This window comes from Rissa tridactyla, chromosome 1 (assembly GCF_028500815.1).
Source record: "Rissa tridactyla isolate bRisTri1 chromosome 1, bRisTri1.patW.cur.20221130, whole genome shotgun sequence".
NCBI classification, from domain to species: domain Eukaryota; kingdom Metazoa; phylum Chordata; class Aves; order Charadriiformes; family Laridae; genus Rissa; species Rissa tridactyla.
In genome coordinates this window covers 111,675,768-111,697,734 of record NC_071466.1, presented here as the reverse complement: position 1 = coordinate 111,697,734, position 21,967 = coordinate 111,675,768, and the positions used below count along the sequence as shown (strand labels likewise).

Below are 21,967 nucleotides of genomic sequence, written 5' to 3'. Positions count from 1 at the left end.
GACTACAGATTTAATTGCATTTAGTATTGTTGAAAAGTTAAAGATATCAAAGCAAGTGAATACAATATCTAGCAATATAAAGCTGTTTCAGTGCATAAAAACTTAAAGAACTGTCTCAAGCTATTTTCTGACAAAATCATCAAAATATGTTATTATTAGAAGCTGTATAGAACCTATCAAGATAATTAGGAGGCCATTCCTCAAAGACCATTCCTGCAGTGTAAGTTTACCAGACCTAAACCTGATCTGTTTTTAAAAAAAAACCAAACATTTTTCTTAGATGGTATATTGCATATCAGAATCAAATGTTATTGTTGAAATCAATTAATACATTAAATTCACATTCTCAGAAGAATATAGACATAAAGGGAATGTTATTTTCTATTTTTGTACTGTTCTGGCTTTAATTGGAACCTCCTAATACACATACAAGTGTTATTTGCTATGGATTTAGTATTTCCACTCTCATTGTAACTAGATCGTTGCAATGCATTACTGATTACTTCAAATACAGTGACTGTTGATGGCTGTGTTCTCTAGAAGAGCGTTTATGTAATACACTAAAAGATCAGTTGATTTAGGTTTCACTCAAGCCCCTAGTCTTTGGTAGCAATATGTTATAAACTGGGTTTGAAAAAGCTTTACCATGTGCAGTAAGGGATTAGGAATATTTCAGTACACTTCTAGAATTATTAACAGGAGTATACAAGAGGTAGGATTTGAATTCCTAGCCTCCTTTTCAGTCTGATATGCTTTACATAGGCTAAATAGTATTGAGTAGCAAAATATCAAGAGCCTGTTCTCTGACATACCATGACTAGTCTGAAAGCTATTATGTCTATTGCACATTTAGACAAATAATAATGATATAAGAATGCATTTCATTAGGATATAATCAGGGTGGATCCTACTAATTTTTATTGAAGGTATTTTAGTTTGATTCTATTTTTAAAGGATGCTTTCTTGAAGTTTTTAGTGTAATTTACTCACAAAATCTCGATTATTCTGTGCATTGTTACAGGACTTATTTATAGTGGACATACGTTTCCATTACTACTTACGAACTTGGCTAAATTGTACACTAGATGTTATTGGAACCATTCTAGTTATTGCATCTGCCTCACCACTGTTCATAGTGGTAGTTATTCCCCTGGGATACTTTTATTTTACTATCCAAGTAAGTGCATTAAGCTTGTATAAGAGTTTCTAGATGTATGTGGATGAAATGTCCAAAACAATCAAGGATACAGGCTTAAATTATTCCTTATTGTGAACGCTCTCCCCCACCCCCGCCAACATACATATATACAGAACACATCTGAAATTGCTTTCAGAAAAAAATCTTCAGGTTTCTTGAAAGGAAATTAGAACACTTCTTGAACATATCCTGTAATGCATGGGAACTTTTAACTTATATTTTTCTCTTTAGATTTTCCATTTTCTTAGGAAGATACAATGTTGATATAGATCCCACCAAGAAATTTGATGAAGTTATCTGAAAAAATGGGGTGTATATTATAGTGAAAGTTAAAAGTTGAAGGGTAACCCTGAAACAGCAGACATAAAATAGAATGACGCCTGAACTACCTGTGCTATTTTTTGTCTAGAGTGTCAGTCATGCTACTGAGAACACAAAAAGTAACGTTTCAGAAAGACTAATGGCTGCATTCGTGTCTCTTGATGCTCAAAGTGATTAAAGACCTTCAAAGATTCTTAAAATAAGAATATCAAGGAAGGAAGAGAGTGTCTGGCTTCAGTCTCTGCTAAGGAATTTAAATACAGACATCATTACATTGAAGAAATAAAGGCTGACTTTCACCTGAGAAAGCAGCAGGACGCTCTAATTTGAAAGTTTACATAGAAGTTTTAATTGTGGTATAGCACATTTTCTGTAGAATTTGGAAATAATCTTATCCTATTTTAACCTTGCCAGTAATTTATGTATTGCAGTTATGTCATCATTACAATGTTGGTGCGTCCCCAGAGACAGATTCTTTTTTTCTGTACTGTTTGTGAGTGGTTTTTTTCCTGTGTAAACACTTCCAACTTTTTCGTATTCAAAATATACAGGGATTACTTAACAGATAGATAACTGGAAATAAATATGGCAGATATTTTAAACAATATAAAAAAAACTTGTAGCAACTTAAAATGTCCGTTTTGTCTGTACTGTTTTATTAGCGATACTACATAGCGAGTTCACGACAAATTCGACGGCTTGCAGGAGCATCGCATTCTCCTGTGATCTCCCACTTCAGCGAGACTCTTGTAGGGCGATCAACAATTCGAGCATTCGGCCACCAAGAGAGATTCATTAGAAAAAATAATGATGTTGTATATGAGAACTTGGTTTACTTCTACAACAACGTCATCTCAAACAGGTACTTTAGAGCAGTTCTGCATCTGTGACTAAGACTGCCTTCTGTAGAATTCCACAACTGTTTACCTTTAGTCAGCGCAAACCCATTGAGAAACAGAAGGACAAAAGCAATTTGCCCACCACTCTTTGTAATGAATGCGTAGATTATGTCCAAGCACTAGGATGATTTCTTCTTTATGTACTAGAAACTGGCAGGTTTATAGAAAATATGCATGTGCTGCCTAGGACAAGAATATTGAAAAAAAAACACAAACAAAAAAACGGTTTACCAATAGGTCATGAGTGGGGACTGTACTACATTTCAACTAACAGTTCTCCTTACAAGCTTATGGACAAATCACATTTCGATTTCAGTAGTTCATGTGGAAGCAACCTGGTGTCTGTGCCCAGAGGAACCAGGTACATCTTGAGAGTAGAAACTTGAGTTTAAGGAAATAAATCCATTTCTTCTCCTTCCTTTACGATTCAGTTCAGTTACATGCAGAGATAACCAAGAAGATTTTCAATTCTGGTTTTCAGTCATATACCTGAATCTTTTCCAGATCGGAAGAGTAGGAAGGCAGTATGAGTGAAGGGAGCACTAGCCAGGAGCTGAAAGACCTGCATTTTTTTTTAGCAGTGCTGCCAGTTCTAGATATGTCATATTCCCTTCCCAGTCCATCTGTAAACGGGGAATGATACTACTTATCTCTTTTTTAAAATGGGTAAATTGCTACTATAACAATCTCAAAGAGTCATTATATTAGCAATATGTTCACTATACTATGAAAAACATTTTATGTAATTAACTTGTTTCTTTGCCTTGATTTACTAAAGGTGGCTGTCTGTCAGGCTTGAATTTCTGGGAAATTTAATGGTGTTCTTTGCTGCACTGTTTGTAGTACTGGCTGGAAATACAGTGAGTTCTTCTACAGTGGGTTTATCGATATCCTATGCTCTAAATGTAAGTAATAGTGTACTTTTTTTTTCTGCTACCACATTGCCTATGAAAAGGGAAGAATACATACAATGAAGTTGAGTAGGTGAATATACAAGGTGGCATCAAGGAAACTAAATCCCATGGGCAGAACAGAGTTTTCCTTTGAATTCCATTAAAACTGGGAAATGTCACATTAATTTTCCATTTCTGAAATTAGGAGAAATAATATTTATTAAAACATATTTAAAAATCAAGTTAATGAAACTAGGTGTGATTTATTTGTAAGTGTTTTGTTAAACCAAGTAAGAAGCCTAGTCATGTACAACTATACTTCATATTTGATTTCTTGTTCTTGTTCACTTACTGAATGTTACTTAAAAGTTTATTTACTTTTACATTTACTTTGACATTATCCTTGTAAAAGTGGTACGTAAGAATCTCATTTGAAATGTGTCTTGAAGTAAGGTAAACTGTATTGATAAGTTGCTGGTTAAAATAAATCTTAAGTATTATGTATACACCAAGCATCCAAGTTCCTTTAGTCTTGTGATGTTTAGGAGACTAGTGGTGTCCAGATTCTCACTGTGGTAAGTGCTTCGGAAACACAGCTGACAAATACTAATGAGTAGAAATACAAAAAAATGTATAGACAATTACCTGTCATGGCATATCCACACCACCCCCAACTCACAAGAGTTCCATTTTCTATTATTCAGAGACAGAACAATCTCCTCTTATACCATCATATACTTGGTGGTGGTACAGTCACAAGTACTCAACGGTTTTTCACCTTCATCTGGTGTCAAATTGACACCATTCTTTATTTAGTTACATACAGCATCTCAAAACGGTTGATTCTAAGAATTCTTTTGGCTCGCTTTTTTCCTATGGAAGTGGGAATGTTTCACCACAGAATTGGTACCATGGAAGTATGGAAGTGGTACCAATTCTGTCTGCAGAAGCATTCCCAGTGCTTGAAGATGACGAATTTGGCAGACGTGGTAGATCAAACACATATCTCCTTTACAAATTCTTTGTTCTATATTGCTACCTTACTTTACATAGGGAATAGTGTAATAATGTGTCCACAATATGAAGCATATGTTTTTCCTTTCAACATGTCATACAATTACTGTGCACTTTCTCTTGATCTTGAAGTAGTTTCAGTTTTCTGGAGCTGTTAAGTTAGTGAAAATCACAATACCCACTGGGCAGTCTGAAAGCAGACAAGAAGTGCTCAGAGTAATGCTGAGATCAGTCATTTTCTAAGTGACAGTTAATTCAGCGTGCCATCATTTTCTGTCCACTTTTTGGCTTCAGTGATTAAGCATCCAGCTTATGAGATGATTAAATTCAGGGTAAGTTTTGAAATCAGTATGCTGTATGCTAGTAGAGTCAGTTTTTTACATTCTATGATGCTACTATTTCCTCAGATAATTCAGAGTCTAAATTTTTGGGTGCGTAAAGCGTGTGAAATCGAGACAAATGCAGTTTCAATTGAAAGAGTTTGTGAATACGCAAAAATGGATAAAGAGGTAAGCATTCTTCTTGAAATGGTGAGCATTCTTCCTGAATATTTAATTTATGTGCATAGAAAATGACTAACTTAAATTAACTTTAATATTGGTGAGTGGTAATAGTACGTTATAATTTGTTATTAAATCCTTTTTTTTTTCCACATTGAGAATAATGTGTAGCATCTTCATTACAGTTATAGTCATAGCAGTTTTATTCCTATTTTGACCAGTAATTTTCTTGGCATCCTTCTTAGCAATAGATTTTGTAGTAAGACTAATGCAGCTACAGCTCAGGTGAACTCTGTATGCTATGTGCAACCAAGACGAGCATTTTAGAGGGCAAGAGAGGCCGGTCAGACCACTAACTGTTGCTCACCTCATGTCTGGAGAGGCATTTGTTTCAAACCAATTTACCTTGATTGTTGTGCTTTTCTGAAAGTAGTGCCCATGTCCAGGCATAAGAGCCTTGGTCTGTCTCGGAAACATTCATACTTCTTCATTCTCTTTTACCCTTCCCTGACGTTTATGTTTCTTAACCTGTGTTCACATCTTTCTGTTCTCTCCTACTCCTCAAAACAAAATGTTTCTCATAAAATATGCATTTTAAATATGTGGGAAATTAGGCATCAGATTAAATTCGGTTCCTGCCAATTGATAGAACAGTTACCAGACTATTAGCAACTACCCAGTTAAACTGAGTGCACTTTTTTAAATGGGTGTATAAGATGTTAAAAAAAACCCACAACCTAAAACCAAAACCCCTAACAAACCCAGCTAGAATGTTTCTGCCCAGCGTTCATGAAAGTATGCTCTTCCCTTATGTTGCATTGGAATTATCCTAAACCTGCTGGGATTTTTGAAGAGATATATATAATTTTCCTAATGTTTGTATTAACTTGTAATATTTTTACTGTTATATGCTGAAATACCAATGGTTTTAATTCCAGAAACCATGGATAATGTCAAAAAGACCACCAGTGGGGTGGCCTGATAGAGGAATAATAGAGTTTGTTAACTACAAGGCTCAGTACAGGAAGGATCTTGGTTTAGCCCTGAATGATGTCTCTTTTCAGACACAGAGTAAAGAGAAGGTAATGTATATAATAAGAATGAATCAGAGGTATAAAATTATGTTTCCCAACTTTCTACTTCAAAAAGATTTCATATGAGGAGTCTCCAATATTAGATACAGCAAGATGATATCATACAGGGAAGATGTTGAGTGGGTAAGACATTAAAGAAAAGACAAATGGGAAAAGGAAAAGTATTTTATCCTACTTCGTAGAAATTCTTATCCCTGTAAGAAACTGAAATAATGTTTTATGAATTTGGCAGTTTTAAGGAAGATCCAAATTTGAAATTAAACCTCTTGTCCACTGTGCTGAATATATATGTAGAAAAATCAGCTGCCAGATTAGTGCTAATCAACTTTGGTTTGGGATCAAGGAACACCAAGCAAGACCCAGTTTAGAGTCATTGGTTTGAACTGAGGAGTGCTAGACAAAACGGAGGGGTAACAGAAAGGATTCCCACTCAATCAGGCATAGGCTTTTACAGCTTCTGAGGGGGAGCTGTGATTGTGAGTCACGTGTTCCAAAAGTGAGCTTTAAAGTTTTATCCACCTATAGGATTGCATGTGGGTGAAAGAAACTGAAGTTTTGAACTGAAAGCTGAAACTGAATTCACTAATCATTTTTCATATAGAATGTGCAGCATGGAAAGTTATAGTCTTTACCAGAAAACTTTCTGTTTCAGGTTGGAATTGTTGGAAGAACAGGAGCTGGTAAATCAACACTCACGAATTGCTTGTTTAGAGTTCTAGAGGGTTCTGAAGGCAAAATAATTATTGATGGAATTGATATATCAACTATTGGACTCCATGACCTACGTGGAAATCTTAACATTATTCCACAGGTGAGACGTGTTTTAGAGATAATTATTTAGGGTTTTTTTGACTAATACAAGACACTCCTTTTTTTTTTTTCTTTTTGAGAAATTAAGCCCTGAAGTCCATAGGCTTCCAAGAGACAGACAGAGGCATAAAGCTCCAATAGAATCAGTTCTGTTTATAAATCTGTGCAGGTATTCATATGTTGTCAAGAACTGACTTCTTAAATTTGCCTTTTTAAGAAAAAAGCTTTTGTGTGCATACAAAAAAAGTGGTTAGACTTAACTACTGAACGCTTGTTTCTACAATCATAAGTGCTGGATGTGACCCATATGCATCCTGGCATGTACTAGTCTACGTGTACTTTTCCAGACATTCCCTGACGTATTCAGTGCACAGAAGCTCATGATGCTCATTTATGCAATAATTGCTTTTGTTGTTATTGCTGAATGTGTCACCTTTCCTGTAGGAAAGGAAGAATATTTGACTTACAATCATAGCCTTCTAATTTTTCTTAAAGTGTGCTCATGAACGTAGTATCCAGTGCTTCACAAACAGTAATAATTCATACATTGTTGCGGTTGCCAGGTGCTGGGCAGGTCTTTAGTCAGTCACAGAACCCATAACACAGAGAATGCATACGAAATCTTTTGCTCTTTACATTTCACCTTAATGAAGAACTGAGCACATGCATCCCACATGATTTTTGTCTTTTCATCCACCAGCTTCCAAATGTCACAATTTCCCTTGCAAACTTTATTTTCAAAATTGTCTGTCCCAGTTCCCTATGTTAATGTAAGGATTTATGGCAGACTTTTAGGTTTGTGTTGGAACTGCGCACTCACATTCTGCTGTTGTTTAGGACCCCATCTTGTTTTCTGGGACACTGCAGTCAAATTTGGATCCACTTGGAAAACACACTGATCTTGAACTGTGGGAAGTACTGGAACTGTGTGACTTAAAGGATTTTGTCCAGTCACTCCCAAAGAAGCTCCTTCATGAGATTTCAGAAGGTGGTGAAAATCTCAGGTATATAAACAAGAACATGCTATTGCAGTTATTTTCTGGTACTGTAAAACTATGCATTCTTTCCAGAGAATTTACTTCAGAAAGTATCAGTATAAAAATGACGCTTCTCCCATCATTCTAAGTAGAATTATTCTGGTAGTACGAGTTTCATTGGGGTGTACTGTATAAAGTGTCACAACTGTATAAAGTCCTATGGCCTGTGCTGTATGGGAAGCCAAGGAAGTAGACTATTTTCAGCTCAAGTGTATCAGTAGGTGTAAAGGGGGGCCGGGGGGGACAGGCAACTCATGCACCACCTAATTAGATTTGGATAGAAAAGTGCTCATTTATTGAAATTAAAAAAACAACAGCAAAACAGAACAAAAGAAAAACAAAAAAACCCAAGCCAACCCCCCCAAAACAAACAAACAAAAACCACAAAACAAATAAAAAAACCCCACCAAAGCAACAAAGTAAAACCAAACAAAAAAATCCCCTCCAAACCTGGAAAGAAGGAAAAACTGCAGAGAGCTTATTCTTTGCTTTATCTGCTTAGGCAAAGCTACTAATTTTTTCCTTGTAAAACATTAACCCATAGTTTTGTAAGGAGGGTGACACTCAAAGTAAAAGGACTCTAAGCTCTCGGAGACAAATACTCAAGCTTTCAGCGGCAAAGGGGCAGGTCTTAAATAGAGTATACTGAATATCAACTTGAATTTTTTTGACAGATCATTTTCAGGAGGAAGTTTCTAGAACGCATACACCACAGCTAACATTTGGATACAGGAGTATCCAAACTTTTACACTGAACATTGTTAAAAAGTGGTTTAGTATTCAATCTGTCTATTATAATGTGAATATAGAAACTGAAGGCAAGGCTAGGTTTACGGTACAAAGTTCAGCCACAGGTGTTTAAAAGTCACACTTTAACTATTATTAGTATGCTGAGCCAGAAGAAATCAAAACTTCCTAAACAAGGTGAACGCATTTCACTAATCTTTTCAGAAGCATAAAGTGTTGTTAAGAAAGACAGAACAAATAGGCTCCACAGTAATCTCAGATTTATGTTGTTCTCCCTTCTTCTGAAGGGACCTCCCCTGACCTGACCTTCTCAAATGTATTTTTAACAGTGTTGGGCAGAGACAGCTGGTCTGTCTGGCCCGTGTTTTGCTACGAAAGACAAAAATCCTGGTCCTAGATGAGGCAACAGCTTCTGTTGACATGGAAACAGATAACTTGGTGCAGTCCACCATCAAAAAAGAGTTTTACAACTGCACAATATTAACTATAGCACACAGGTTACATACAGTCATGGATTCAGAGAGGTAAGTATGTTTTGGTAAGACATTTTTAAAAGTAAGTGGTTTCTTTTAAATGCAACAGTTTTCAGACTTACTAAATTTTATACTCCAACACTTTTTACCTTAGTATCTTTGTATCTGTACAATCCAAGGTATCACAAAAGACTTCATTGTCGGTATTAATTAAATATCGATAACCTGTGTTCTGTTTCCCCCTTCTAATTACAGAATTAATTTAATATTTTTCCTGCTAGGATACAGGTATAAGGTACTATTAAGACCGCTTAATTGTCCAGAGTACATGGACTATACTGTAGCATTTTTACCAATAAAGAAAAAATGCCATTTTCAAAAGGCTTTAATACAGGAGTTCCTAGCTTTAGAAGCCAATGAATTACCTAGTGCGATGATATTTCTTCTGAACAAGAGTTCCCATTATCCAGAGATATCTCTATTAGGACTGGAAAATATGGTTGAAGAGCTGATTTTTCTTCTCCTGTAATCTTTCTGCTTTTGTGTTACAGAGTGCTTGTTCTGGACGCAGGAAGGATTCTAGAATATGATACACCACATAATTTGTTACAAGGAAAAGGTGCCTTTTCTGAAATGGTTGCAGAGGCTGGGATAAGGAGATAAAGAAAACTAATGAATGAATTCCTCATGAAGACGAGAATTCCTTACTCCAGTAATCACTCAAGGGATATCTGGCATTCCACATATACATGGAATATTTTATATTCCATATAAAACAGCTAGCTGACTCAAAAGCTTCTCTCAGCATTGCTGTTTACTAAACTACAATCTGCATATATTGATCAGGTTTCTTAACATAACTTTCTGATTTTGTGCAAATCACTTAAAAATTTTCATCATATTGGTACTGGAACAACACAATGAAGCAGTAATTTTCATGGCATATTTTAACTGTTGCACTGGTAAAGACTGATGGAAAAAAAATCTTGCTGTTCACACACTGTTTTTAATTAAAAAATAGTACTTCATTAAGTTGCTCTGGCATTATGCACATTTTGTTAATACTTTCTTATTATAATTGCAAAATTCATAAAACAACAAAACTGCTTGTGGTGTGGACATACAGGCAGATGTCACTTGGTGCTGATTTTTAGGACATGCATATTTGCATGTATAGTTAGGTAATTCTTGAGGCAATAAACTTGCCACATAAAGTTAATTTTCCTTTTGACCTTGTGATTTCTGAATAACTGAAAAATGATTTCAAATAACCGAAAACCATGTCTTATGTACCTGATTGAGTATTACAAAATCACATTGTGAAAGAATCCCAGAAAAATGGAGTCAGATACGGCTGTCTCTTTGCTAGTAAATTTTAATGCAAACCTCAATACTAATTACAGCAGCAGGACAAGTTATGTACATTTACTGAAAGTGCCCATTAAACATGCCTATGCTTCTGTAGGCTTCATAAATATTAATTTTCATTTTTATTACAGTTCCTAAAACTCCTCAAATTTAATATCAGCTCAATCAATGCAAAGTTATTTTCAAAAAGAGAGAAGATCCTCATCAGTTGCTTTAAAAAAAATAAAAAAAACCCAAAGAACATGACTAAAGTTTCAGGCTACAGCCCTGTTACATTACTTTAATATTGACATCTGGTTAATATTGAGTAGGATCTTAATTTCTTGCCAGATAGTAAGCAAACCATATTTGCTGTTTTAGAAAGGTGGTGAGAAGTGATGGAGCCTCTCTGAAGAGAGTTCCTCGAAGCAAAATCACCAAGATGTGATTCTGCTACAGTGAAGGTGAATGATTCCTCTACCCTTTCCTGAAGGTAAAAAAGAACGCCTGTCTTCCTATGCTACAAACTGTCTAGTTTAATTGACTACAAAACCCAACTAAATACCCTGTCACTTGCACAAAACTATTAGAAGCATCTAACGATTTTAGACTAGGACAACCCTGCCCAAGTAACTATTATCTTCTGAAAGTGCTGAAAACACTGGTGTGACAGATGTTTCTCAGGAGAGAGAACAGCTTTCTGCTTTTCATCTGGTTTCCTCTCCTTTCCCCAGGTGAGGCCAACAGTACCTTCCCAACAGTGCAGAACCTTCTCATACCAATATTTAATTTCCCTGCAACATTCAAAGTGCCACAGGCAGGCCCTTCTGGGGTTCCACTTCCCCCAATCTTGTCCCCATCCCTTACCCACCGTCATGCTCCCCTCCAAGCCCCACCTTACCTGGAAGTATTTCAGAACTGTTAAGGACTGGAAAAGCCATTTCTAAACTGATTAATAAGTTTTAGGCATAAGGCTAGGGGTGGTAGACTTTGGTACCTCAGAGACCAAACACTTTCGCAAGGTCCAGAGACAATAACCTGAGGACTGGCATCAGTGCATGGTAATTTTTACTTTTTTTATTTATTTGTGGAGAGAAAGGGTTTCTGTGCTTTCTGGTAGTCTGACATAGTCTTTCAGCTTCAGATTACCTTCAGAACACAGTTGGGAAAAGCTGCAGACTGAATAATTCCAAAGTGTGAGAGAAAAGAAAATGGTGGCCTACTGTCAGCAGAAGCCAAGTAGCCATTCCTTGTCTCTCAGCAAGCCATAGTCCTCGTATATAGCCATACTTTGAAAAAGGAGATGCAGTGAAGGCAGAGGCAGCATGATATGCTCCTGCTATGTTTTCATGAAGCAATAGTTTGAGGAAGAGGAGGCTGAGGGGAGACCTCATCACTCTCTACAACTACTTGAAAGGACACTGTAGAGAGGTTGGTGCTGGTCTCTTCTCACAAATAATTAGCGATAGAACAAGAGGGAATGGGTTCAAGCTGCAGCAGGGTAGGTTTAGGCTGGACATTAGGAAAAAATTCTTCACAGAAAGAGTGGTCAGACACTGGAATAGGCTGCCCAGGGAGGTGGTGGAGTCACCATCCCTGAATGTGTTTAAGAGTCGTTTAGATGTGGCGTTAGGGGATATGGTGTAAGGGAGAGCTTTGTAGAGTGGGGTTGATGGTTGGACTCAATGATCCCAAGGGTCTTTTCCAACCTAAATGATTCTATGATCTAACAGGCTTAGCATAGGCAGGAAAAAGCAACTTCGCAGTAAGACTATCACTCAGGGTCTGCAGCCTCTATTCTGCTCACATGCCTGAATCAGAGACTCACTCTACGAAACAAAGAAGGACTACTTGGCTGCCTCAAAGTCAATATTAATTCAGGTTTTGCAGTACCCAGCACAACCCACCAAACACAATGTCACCAGTGAACTCCCTTGACAGCATAGACAAAGCCACGTCCTAGCCCTGCAGGCCAGCTCAGCACATACCTCCCCACTCCTGCACTTTCTTCTCCAGACACCAAGTGCCCCCAGGGCATTTGGGGATCAGGTCCCAGCCTCATCCCATGAGACTACTCATAGGCACCCACCACCTGTGAAAGGCGGTGCTCCATATGGGCCACTTGGGGCTGTTCTGAAAGGGCCACCTGATTGGGCAGGTGACCTTCACTTGGTTGGAGATAGTATGAGGGATCCCCTTGAGGAGCTACTGCGCAGCCTCCTTTTCCAGCTAGGTTGCTTAGGTTAGGGAAAGGAATGGTGGGAGAGCCAGGGTATCAGGGCAGAGTCTAAAGTAAGAATGAGGCCCAGAAGGGCACCATGACTCTGTTTTTCCTTTCCCCACGTCCCTCCTGCAGCTGTTGACCAACAGGAGGAAAGGTCCTGCCCCATACGCTGTGACCCAGCAGGCCGGGCACAAGGAGCATACGCAGAGAAGGGGTTGGAACTGCTCCCACTCCCTTCAGGAGCAAGGACTTCATTGCCACCCCCTTGACCAGGGTTTCCCTCCCTGTTGTTGTTTTCTCCTTCCTCCCAGTTATTCCTTGCTTTTCCTTGTACCAACTTGAACTTCTCTTTTCCATTCCATTCTTCCACCCCAAACTGTGGCTTGAGGAGAAAAGGTTCTTTCCCCTCCCACCCCAGTTCCTAACACTCCTCTGTGCCGCTTCCCAGAAAAGATCTGTCTCTCCAGGGTACAGCAACCCCTTGACAACTTGAGGGATTACAACCTCATCCTTTAACCTCCAAAGGAATTTGAGGAAGACGGGGAAATAGTGCCGTTAGTACTTCCGTGAGAAACTGAAACAAGACATGTCCAAGGGACAGAAATGGCTTTTATTAAAAACATTCTAAAAGGTTATTTATAAAATGCATTTAATCTGCACTTGGAAACAATTCAGGGACATAGAATCCGTGAGGCAACTTATACTTTCAGCATTTCAACTCACAAAACAAGCTTTAGCTATCTGTATAAACTTGTTACACACCTGACACCACAGGCAACCACACTCAGATTTCAATGGTTGGTTGTAGAAAGATTTCAGCCTTCAAATAACAAATTGTTTAAAAGAGAGACTTTTGAAAAGCAGTGCATGTGCATACCGGGAAATATCCACGTAGTGCAGTGGACTCATCTTTAAAATTCAACAGTTTGTGCCAAAATACAGTATTAAAATCCAAAAATCCAAAATAAATAAATTGATTGCAGAATTCAAAAAAGTTATTTAATAAATAAGGATGCATTGTGAGATATCCAATGTACAGTAACTTCTCTACTCAAAAAACCCCAAACTGTACAGAAATCTGAATAAATAGCCTTTTGTGAATTTTTAATTTTTATTTTTTTTTTTTTAACAAGTGAAAACCCACCCTCCCCTTACAATTCCCAGGTTAACACTGAAGGAGACTTAACTCCTCCAGAGGGAGGGAGTATATGAAAGAAAGAAAGGGGGGGAAAGAAAAAAAAAAAAAAAAAAAGTACTTCATTTATTTGCATTGAAAGTTTAACAGTTTAAAGTTTCTCCAACTGTCCCTCCAACCCTTTTGCACGACTGCAAAAACCTTTTAATACTTTCACTTCACTGTAATGCGGTTCTATTTTTAGACACGTCTGCTCATTTTACACAGTGCATTAAAGAAAATGAAGACTAAAGACCTCCTGTAACTCCAGTAGACTTTGAGATGAATTTACAGCAGGGCAGAAGGAAAGGCCACAATGACTCCAAAGACACCGGAATATACGTTGAATTAAATACATACATTTATATCTGCAAAGCAAAGGCCCCAAATAGCAACTGCACGAGAGCTGTACTGTATATTGGCATTCATCCATGAATTCACTAAAGAGGCACTTCTTTCAACGCAGGAGTTTTAGTTACTGGAAGTTCCATACAGACTTAAAGAGGGTTGCTTTCAAAGAGGTACAAAGGAGGAAAATCCTTCAAATAAAAAAAATCACTTTGGTTTTCAATTTAGGGAATTTAAACAGGTGTTAGCAGTATTTTGGGAATCCCCTGTGAAGTTAAACAATGCTGATGGAATGCTTGTGGGCAACTATGCTTCGATTTAAGAGTTTTTTAATTGGATTACTTCAAAGATATGTTTAGACAATAGCTATGCAAACAGCTGAATCAACACAACTGATTTACAGCAGCATCATAAATCAGGCCTACTGCCAGGAGAATAATAAGCTTATTTTAATATAGTCATAGCTTAAACAATAAACCTAAGCCCCACACTTTATCTTGGCAAGCTTAATAAAACCAAAATTGTTCTGGAGAATACAAGAAAATGCTTAGAACCACCTGTTACTAGAGTTTACCTGACTAAGACTGCGTTGATGGATGTAGAAGCCAGTCTTAGCTGAATGAAGTGTTTTAATTGTAGAAAGTTCTACAGAGATAAAAGAATTCAACTGGCCTTTAAGTATGGATTTAACCCTCCAAAGAGAGTACAACTGTCACCAATTTTTAGTCTGTTTTTCAAATCCTTAATTTTTTTTCTCCTCCTGCATTTGCTAGACATCTGGGTAGCAAACAGTTTGCCTAAAATAAAGTCCTAAAAAGTGCTACCTCAAATCCTGAGTTCCACACACTGCTTCCTTCGCAAAAGAACAGCCAGGTTCTCCGATCTAAGTTCAGTTTAGAGTGGGGATAATGACAAAACTTAAACCAGAGATACGAGCTCAAAAGTACAAAATAACTGGGTGAATTTTCATTTACTAGGACTACAGGAACTAGACTTCATCCAGGCTGTCCCTTCTGTCCCACACTTTCTCCCTGAAAACAGTATGGCTTGGGGTACTGCAGGGGAAAGACATCACACACTCGTAGATGCGCAACAATGAAATATGTGTTGGCCAAATTCAAGGGAAGATACTCAGGTGTGGCTTTAAGATACATAAAATTACAGCAGTTTTCAAAGAAGGTGGGGGACGTATAGATAGTTGGCGGTATGCCCTTGCTCTCTGTGGAGAACATCAGTGGTATGACAGCAGCACCTGTATGTTCACCGTAAAAAACCAGATGAGGAAGTAAGCCCTTGGAGACACACCAAGTAACTCTAAATTAGCAAGAGACAGGTTTCTGAATATGGTTCGGCTGAAACATGAGACAATTTGCCATACAGCCTCAGTAATACCATTATGCTGTTATGAACAGCAGAAGAATCAAGTGTATGCGTAAGTCTCATTCAAGCTGCAACATGCCTTTTGGAAAGGTGCTTAAATGCTCAAATGACTCAATTTAATAAATAAATTTAAGCTCAACACTGCTAGTGCTATGTGCGTTAATACTGCTTCACATTCTTTCAAAGTAAATATATTGGACCTGGGAATACCTACAGTAGCATACCACATTACCTCTAACCTTTGGTCACGCTCCCTTTGTATTTTAAACATACATCTCTTCAGGATTTGCTAATAAAATTTAGCAAGAAAACGCGGGTGCGTCATCACTAGCATTTTCATCCAATATCCAAATCGACAAGCAAATACAGGGCACTTCAGAACTTCAAAAATCACTCGTACCTTTAAAGTAACACGTAGCTTTACCACAGTTAGATGTCCAGTAACACCTAACAGGAAGAGATAAAAAAAATGAATATAATACAGCTAAGATTAGGCTCCACTGCCAGTCAGAGAAGTATGCACCATCAGAGTACACTTTTGGAGAGATGGAATGCAATGGGGAAGAGTTTCTTTTCAGTTAAAATTAGTCTTACGTAAATTCTTATTAGGAATTTCTATTGCACTGACTTGAAGAGGCCAGGACCCACCAACAATTCCTGCTTGGATAGCTACCCCCATTACAACTGCTAGATCAGGATCTACAGAGGTGTTAGGTTCCTTTCCAAAGAAATCCCGAATAACTTTTCGTATTTGAGGAATCCGGGTGGAGCCTCCAACTAACACAATTTCATCCACTTCTGCTCTGTGTAGGTGACCTTCCTTCAACACTTGTTCAATGGGCACAAGAATCTTCTCAAAAAGGTCCTCATTTAACATCTCAAATAGCTTCCTAGAGATTTCTGTTTCAAACACAACTGTGACAAAGTTGTTCTCTACTTTTGAAGCATCTCCAGGATTTTTCAGATCTTCTGTTTTCTGTGAAGGCTTGCCTTTTAGCACATCATTTGTTTTCACCTCACTTTCTGGAAGTTCTTTTGTAAGCTTCCTTTCTGGCATAGTCAACAACACCCTTAGTGTAGCTGCCTCATGAACAGTCAGATTTAATTTAACTGCTTCCACAGCCTGTCTGAGGCGATGTATTTCTTCTTTTCTTGTTGGCAGAGAACCATACATTTGATGGAGCTGATCATATAAATACAGCATCAACCTCTGATTAAAGTCCTGTCCTCCAAGTTTGTTGTTACCTGAAACATCAGAACAGAAGGCATGAGACACATCACCTTCACAGCTTCAGAAAGCAGCACGCATCTTCTCTTTTACGGGGAGACCGTGTGCAAGGGCCAGAACAGTGATACTAGGACCGTAGGCATAGCGCTAGAGCTCACAAAGCTGTGAAAATAGACATAATTGCTGTCCTCTGAAGAACACATGATGGATAGTAACCTCCAGGTATTTTTTCAGCAACTATTTCAGAATCTACCCCCTCCCTCAGTGTTTTCCCTCTGGAACGGCTCTGCACCACTGTAACAGAAAAAAAGCAGTGGTTGTTAACTCAGAGGTATTCTCTAGAGAAGAAAACATGTAACAATACATTTCTAGCTGGAACCCTTGTAATCGAAGTGCAATCTCTCACAGCAAATTGTTTTGCTAGCTAAAATTCCCAGTTTCAATGGGAATCCATTCTCTGCCCAGAATGGATTTTTCTCTTAGCCCTTCCACAGTACAGCTTATCGGGATTATTGTTTTAACAGTTTCAAGGTATTCAAGATCTTCTTGCTGCACCCACACAAAAAAAATACACGCTACTGAAGTATGTATATATACCCTGCTGAAAGCGGAAGAAAGTGATAAAGTGCAAGCAGTGAACTTCAAGCTCTATTAACAGGTATATCTTATATTAGCCTTTAGAGAGACAGAGCGGGAAAGAAAAAGTATAATATATAACCAATTTTTACTGAAAGGTTATTCTCGCACCACGTTTTCCAAACCTTTCAAACATTCTTCATGCTTTCCATTCAACAGAGATAAAAAAATGGCCTGCAGGTTTTCCTGTGTGTTGAACAATACTCTCAACGTTTCCACCACTTTGTTTTGACTGAAACCAGGAATTCACTGATTAGACCTCTATCTAAATAAATCAGAATGAAGCTGCTGAATATTTCTTGCTGTTCCGCTTTTACTGGACTGAGCGTCAGCTCAAATCAAAACTTATTGAAGGCAACGCAGATAGTTCACGCTGCTTCTCAGACCTCTCTGAATCCAGGTCACCTGAAAAGCAGTTGTGTATTCACTACAGTTTCACTAAATGTTGCTGCCAGAACTCTTTGCCAAGTGATGAATCACTTTGGCATATATGTACCACAAAACTTACTTCTAGATTAACAGCATATGCATTCCCAAATCCTGCCCAACTGAACTGTAGCCAAACAGAAGGCAAGGATGCGCTAAAGCGCCAGTCAATGATTTGGCAAGTATTTCCAGTTTGGACAAAGGTAACAGAAAGATTTGGACTTTTGAGGGCTGGGGGTGTTACAGTTGAAGTAACTGTAACATGCACCAGCACAAAATGTCAGCACAATTTTAACCATGGCACAAAACAGCCGTGGATAAAATGGAACCACAACTTATTCGTTTCAGTCAGCCAAAACCGGTAAATTTATCTTAATTTGTATGAAAGGCAGCTGAGAACGCATTCGGATAACACTTTGTGACAAGGCTGGTATGTTTTAAAAAGTCCCTCTAACGGTGACTCTAGGTGCACTTTTCCTTCCCCCCCTACTCCTTAAGGCAGTAAAGCATTTTTCTCACCTGCCATGGCTCGTGTGAGGAACATCCCTCCCTGCTTGTTCAACAGAGACACATCCAAAGTTCCTCCACCCAAATCCACCACCAGAACATTAAACACATCAGCTTTGTGGAGTCCATAAGCCAAAGCTGCAGCTGTGGGTTCATTGATCACTCGCAAAATTTCTAGCCCTACAAAGAGCAAAGATACCAAGCAACAGTCAGGTACGCTTCAGAAAACTGCAGTTCTCACATCATAATGACATTTAGAATTAGCTGGTTGGGTTTGTTGTTTTGGGTTTTTTTTAACTAAACTTACCTTAAGTAAAATGTCAGATCTAAAGGAAACAGTTTTCTAGGCAGTGATACTCAATGAACTCTTTTCCTTATTTAAGCCTAAAGTAGTATATTTCAGCATCAGGGTGATGTCATGAACCATGATTACCCACATTTCTTCCATAGAAACCTTGCTAAGGAGACTTATTTCACATGTTCTATTTATGTTTAAATTATTGTCCAAGGATGCTCTGTATAGTCTTTTTATTTGGAGATTATCGAAAAGACTATTTTCCCTGAAGTAAAACTTACTTCTTCTAGCTATCTCCGTTTGCATCAGTCAGCTGCACCTGTCAGTACCCAAGAGTTCTCTGCTGTTCCTCACAATTGTTAATGGTTTGTTAAAAAAAATAAATAAATCCATTCCAAGATTCACTATCACTGATTCATTGTTTCTACATCCTCCCCAAAGAGTTCACTGTTAGTGACAGAGACATGAAGGTTTCATAGAAAAACACTGGAATAAAGAGACATCACCTGCAAGGTTAGCTGCCTTAATGGTAGCATTCCGTTGCCTTTCATCAAACTCTGCTGGCACAGAGATGACCGCCTTCGAAATGCGCATGCCAAGATTCTTTTCTGCCATTCTCTTCAATTTCAGTAGCAGCTGAGAGCCAATATGCTCTGGAGTGACATGAAAGGTTTTACTAGTTGTCACAGAAAATTCAGCTGATCCATTGTTATTGAAAACCTAGGAGGAAAAAGCAACACAACCCACAGGTGAGAAGTCTTTTTCTTATGCTTCCCACCCTGCTCCCACCAAGCATTTTGTTTGCATATAATCTGTTTATTCTGGAAAAATATGAATGTGCTTTTGCTACTTCCTGAATCACTTTTATTCCTTGACTACCAGTATTATGCAAAACAAGCCACTTAAGGGGTCCAAGTATATCCAAAGTACTGATACCCACTGTGCCCAGATAAAACACATTAAAAAAAGTTAAGACCTAGCAACTGTGTAATCAACTTTAACACCGCATTCAAAGATAAAAGTAACGCTTTTCAATCATTATGTTTATCCTACTGATAAAGCTTCCCACGGGTTCTTCTTTCTGAAAGGAAGCAAACAGGTTGGTACTGGAACAGGTTCTCTTAACAAGTAAAGAATTCAAAGACTGTTTCCAGTACCTGAAAATGTATCTCTTTTCAACAGATACTGCGCCATGCTAAATTAATGCAATACTTTTTTTAAAAGGCAGCTTTCAGGATCTGCTGCTGGTCAAGCAAGAACTAGAAAAGTGCCAGGGAAAAAAATGCACTGGGACAGAGAAGTGGTGACTTTTTTTTAATCTCAGGAAAAAAGTGAAGTTTCAGCAAAGCAGAGTTAGAATTTCAAGTTGAAATTTATATTTTAAGAGAAGGGGATGGAAGGTTACCCAGAAACACATTTCACAGTAGAGGACAGGGTCCTCTGGAAAATCACTATCAGCTCTCACGCAGAGGTATGTTACTTCCACAACAGCATCCTCCTCCTCCTCCCCCCTCTACAGTTTTCAGGCATATCAGATTTAGCCAAATGACTGAAGGTGAGGCAAAGTGTTCACCTATTACATCTTTAAGCCTACTGCTTGGGGAGAACTGGAGAAGATGGCTCCTTACCTTAAAGGGATACCTGCTACTTTCACTTTTCAATTCTTCTGAAGTGAAGATTTTCCCAATGAATCTTTTTGCATCATATATGGTGTTCTGAGGATGTGAATCAGCCAGTTCTAGGCCATCATATCCTACATACACATCCATGTCTGTGAAAGAGACTATACTTGGTATGCTGTTGTGCCCATTTTCATCTGCAATAACCTTCACCTGCCCTGTTCCAGGAAGAAAGACACCGACCGAGCAGTAAGTGGTGCCAAGGTCAATCCCAATTACTTTTGGTGTAGGCATTGGTAAATATTGCTGTGCTAGATAACCAGCTAACAAGAGAGCCAGAACAGCCGAACCTGGAACACAGATTTTAAAAAAAACAGGGTTAGAGTATCTACTGCTGCAAACTTAGAAGTCAATGCAAATTACACAGTATTACACATTACACCTCATGCAGTTTTATTTCACGCTCTGAAGCCTGTCAGCTACCTAATTAGTTTTCAGTTTCTTCAAAGGTCACCAGCAAGTTCAAGTGTCTTAATTCAATAAAAAGTGGCTAGAAGAGTCAAAAATCTCAGGCATTAAAAACTAAATTGATTTTTAAAAGCCCAAGAGGTACAGCAAAACCAAAAATATCACCACCCTGTAATAATTCTTTTTCGCTCTCCAAGGTACTTCACAAATATAGGCCAATTAGTATTTTGGGGGAATTGCCTATGAATGACCCCTAAGGGACATCTAACGAGGCTACACAAAATTACAGTGAAATGACAAACTCCTGATTCAAACATCTCCTCCAACTTCACTGGAAGTCTAAAATGAGGAGATGCTAACTCCTATTTCAGTCATAGCTCCCAAAGAGCATCTTCCCACAGCTCTGACGCTTTTCTACACCTTGAAATCAAGGGGTAGACTAGCTTAAGTGCAGAGTAATGGGATTTTCTTTTACATGTAACCAACAGACAAAGCAAGAAAGCCAAAAATCTAACATAAAGCAACGTCTCAGAGGTGGGCAAAAAAAAAAGAGAAAAAGAACCAACAAACAAAATCTCAAGAAGAATCTAACTAGCCTAAGTTTCAAAGCCTGGATAAGCTCTTTTCCCCATCAGGGAAGGATGGTCAGAGCTGTGCTTCAGACAGACCAGTGACAAAGAACAGGTTGACTTTTGGCCATGAATCTCCCAAGGCATTTCTTTGCCACAGGCGACTTCACCTTTCCAAACAGCAGAGCACACCGAGCACGCCACAGGGAGCCGTACCACCCCGAACAGCCACCCCGGGGCGGTAACACTGGCAGAAGGCCGGGGAGAGCCCCAGCCAGCGGCGGTGACGAGGCGCGCCTAGGCCCTGCCAGGCGGAGGCCGCCACCGGCGGGGCGGGGGCTCCCCAGCGCTCTGCAGGCTCCCCAGCACTCCGCCGGCCCCCCCACCGCCCATCCCGCCGCAGGGACCGTCCCCTCAGCAGCCTGAGGGATGGTCCGGGCCCCTGGACCCCCTGGGCCTCCGCTTACCCAACACCGCCATCTGCCCCGCCATCGCCGCCCGCCGGTTCCGCCAGCGCCCGCCACCGCCGACTGCTGACGGCTCCTTCCGGGCCGGGTCGCGGGGCACGCCGGGACCGGTGGTACGCTCGTCCCGGCCACCCCGCTGACGCGAGACTACTGTAAGTGTGCGAGAGAACCACAACTCCCAGGAGGCATCGGGGCGCGCATTTCCGGCGGGCACCAGCCAACGGGGCTGAGAGAAGAGGCTTGCGGTAGCCTGGGGAGGATGCACGCCAACTCCTCCGGCCGCATGCGCACAT

General features: G+C 39.1%; 2 protein-coding genes across 4 annotated transcripts in view; one reads left to right on the top strand and one right to left on the bottom strand.

The window, feature by feature from the left end:
* LOC128900121 (multidrug resistance-associated protein 1-like) overlaps window positions 1-10,426 on the top strand; it is a 38,521-nt gene extending 28,095 nt beyond the window's left edge. For both annotated transcript variants that reach the window (XM_054180910.1, XM_054180902.1), the window contains 9 exons: window positions 1,022-1,177; window positions 2,182-2,381; window positions 3,197-3,323; window positions 4,733-4,834; window positions 5,764-5,907; window positions 6,572-6,730; window positions 7,567-7,733; window positions 8,843-9,037; window positions 9,538-10,426. In XM_054180910.1, the coding sequence (XP_054036885.1) occupies window positions 1,022-1,177; window positions 2,182-2,381; window positions 3,197-3,323; window positions 4,733-4,834; window positions 5,764-5,907; window positions 6,572-6,730; window positions 7,567-7,733; window positions 8,843-9,037; window positions 9,538-9,649 (1,362 nt within the window). In that variant the 3' untranslated portion in view covers window positions 9,650-10,426. The remainder of the gene's footprint in view (window positions 1-1,021; window positions 1,178-2,181; window positions 2,382-3,196; window positions 3,324-4,732; window positions 4,835-5,763; window positions 5,908-6,571; window positions 6,731-7,566; window positions 7,734-8,842; window positions 9,038-9,537) is intronic.
* Window positions 10,427-13,148: 2,722 nt separating this feature from the next.
* Window positions 13,149-21,809, bottom strand: HSPA13 (heat shock protein family A (Hsp70) member 13). 2 transcript variants are annotated; one of them, XM_054182152.1, is made up of 5 exons: window positions 21,675-21,809; window positions 20,180-20,520; window positions 19,058-19,271; window positions 18,269-18,436; window positions 13,149-16,704 (listed from the first exon to the last, which is right to left on the bottom strand). In XM_054182152.1, exons 1-5 carry the CDS (start codon window positions 21,697-21,699, stop codon window positions 16,034-16,036), a joined length of 1,419 nt encoding a protein of 472 aa, XP_054038127.1. In that variant the 5' UTR covers window positions 21,700-21,809; the 3' UTR covers window positions 13,149-16,033. The 2 variants fall into 2 exon arrangements, with proteins under 2 accessions (XP_054038127.1, XP_054038137.1); XM_054182162.1 differs by having other exon boundaries at window positions 20,180-20,322; window positions 21,675-21,769.
* Window positions 21,810-21,967: the final 158 nt, after the last annotated feature.

Coding starts and splice junctions, on each gene's coding strand:
- HSPA13 (XM_054182152.1), bottom strand. CDS start 21,699: ATGGCGGGGCAGATGGCGGTGTTGG. Junction 20,521..21,674: donor GGGGCAGATGGCGGTGTTGG/GTAAGCGGAGGC, acceptor TCTGTGTTCCAG/GTTCGGCTGTTCTGGCTCTC. Junction 18,437..19,057: donor TAAGGCAGCTAACCTTGCAG/GTGATGTCTCTT, acceptor TGCTCTTTGTAG/GGCTAGAAATTTTGCGAGTG.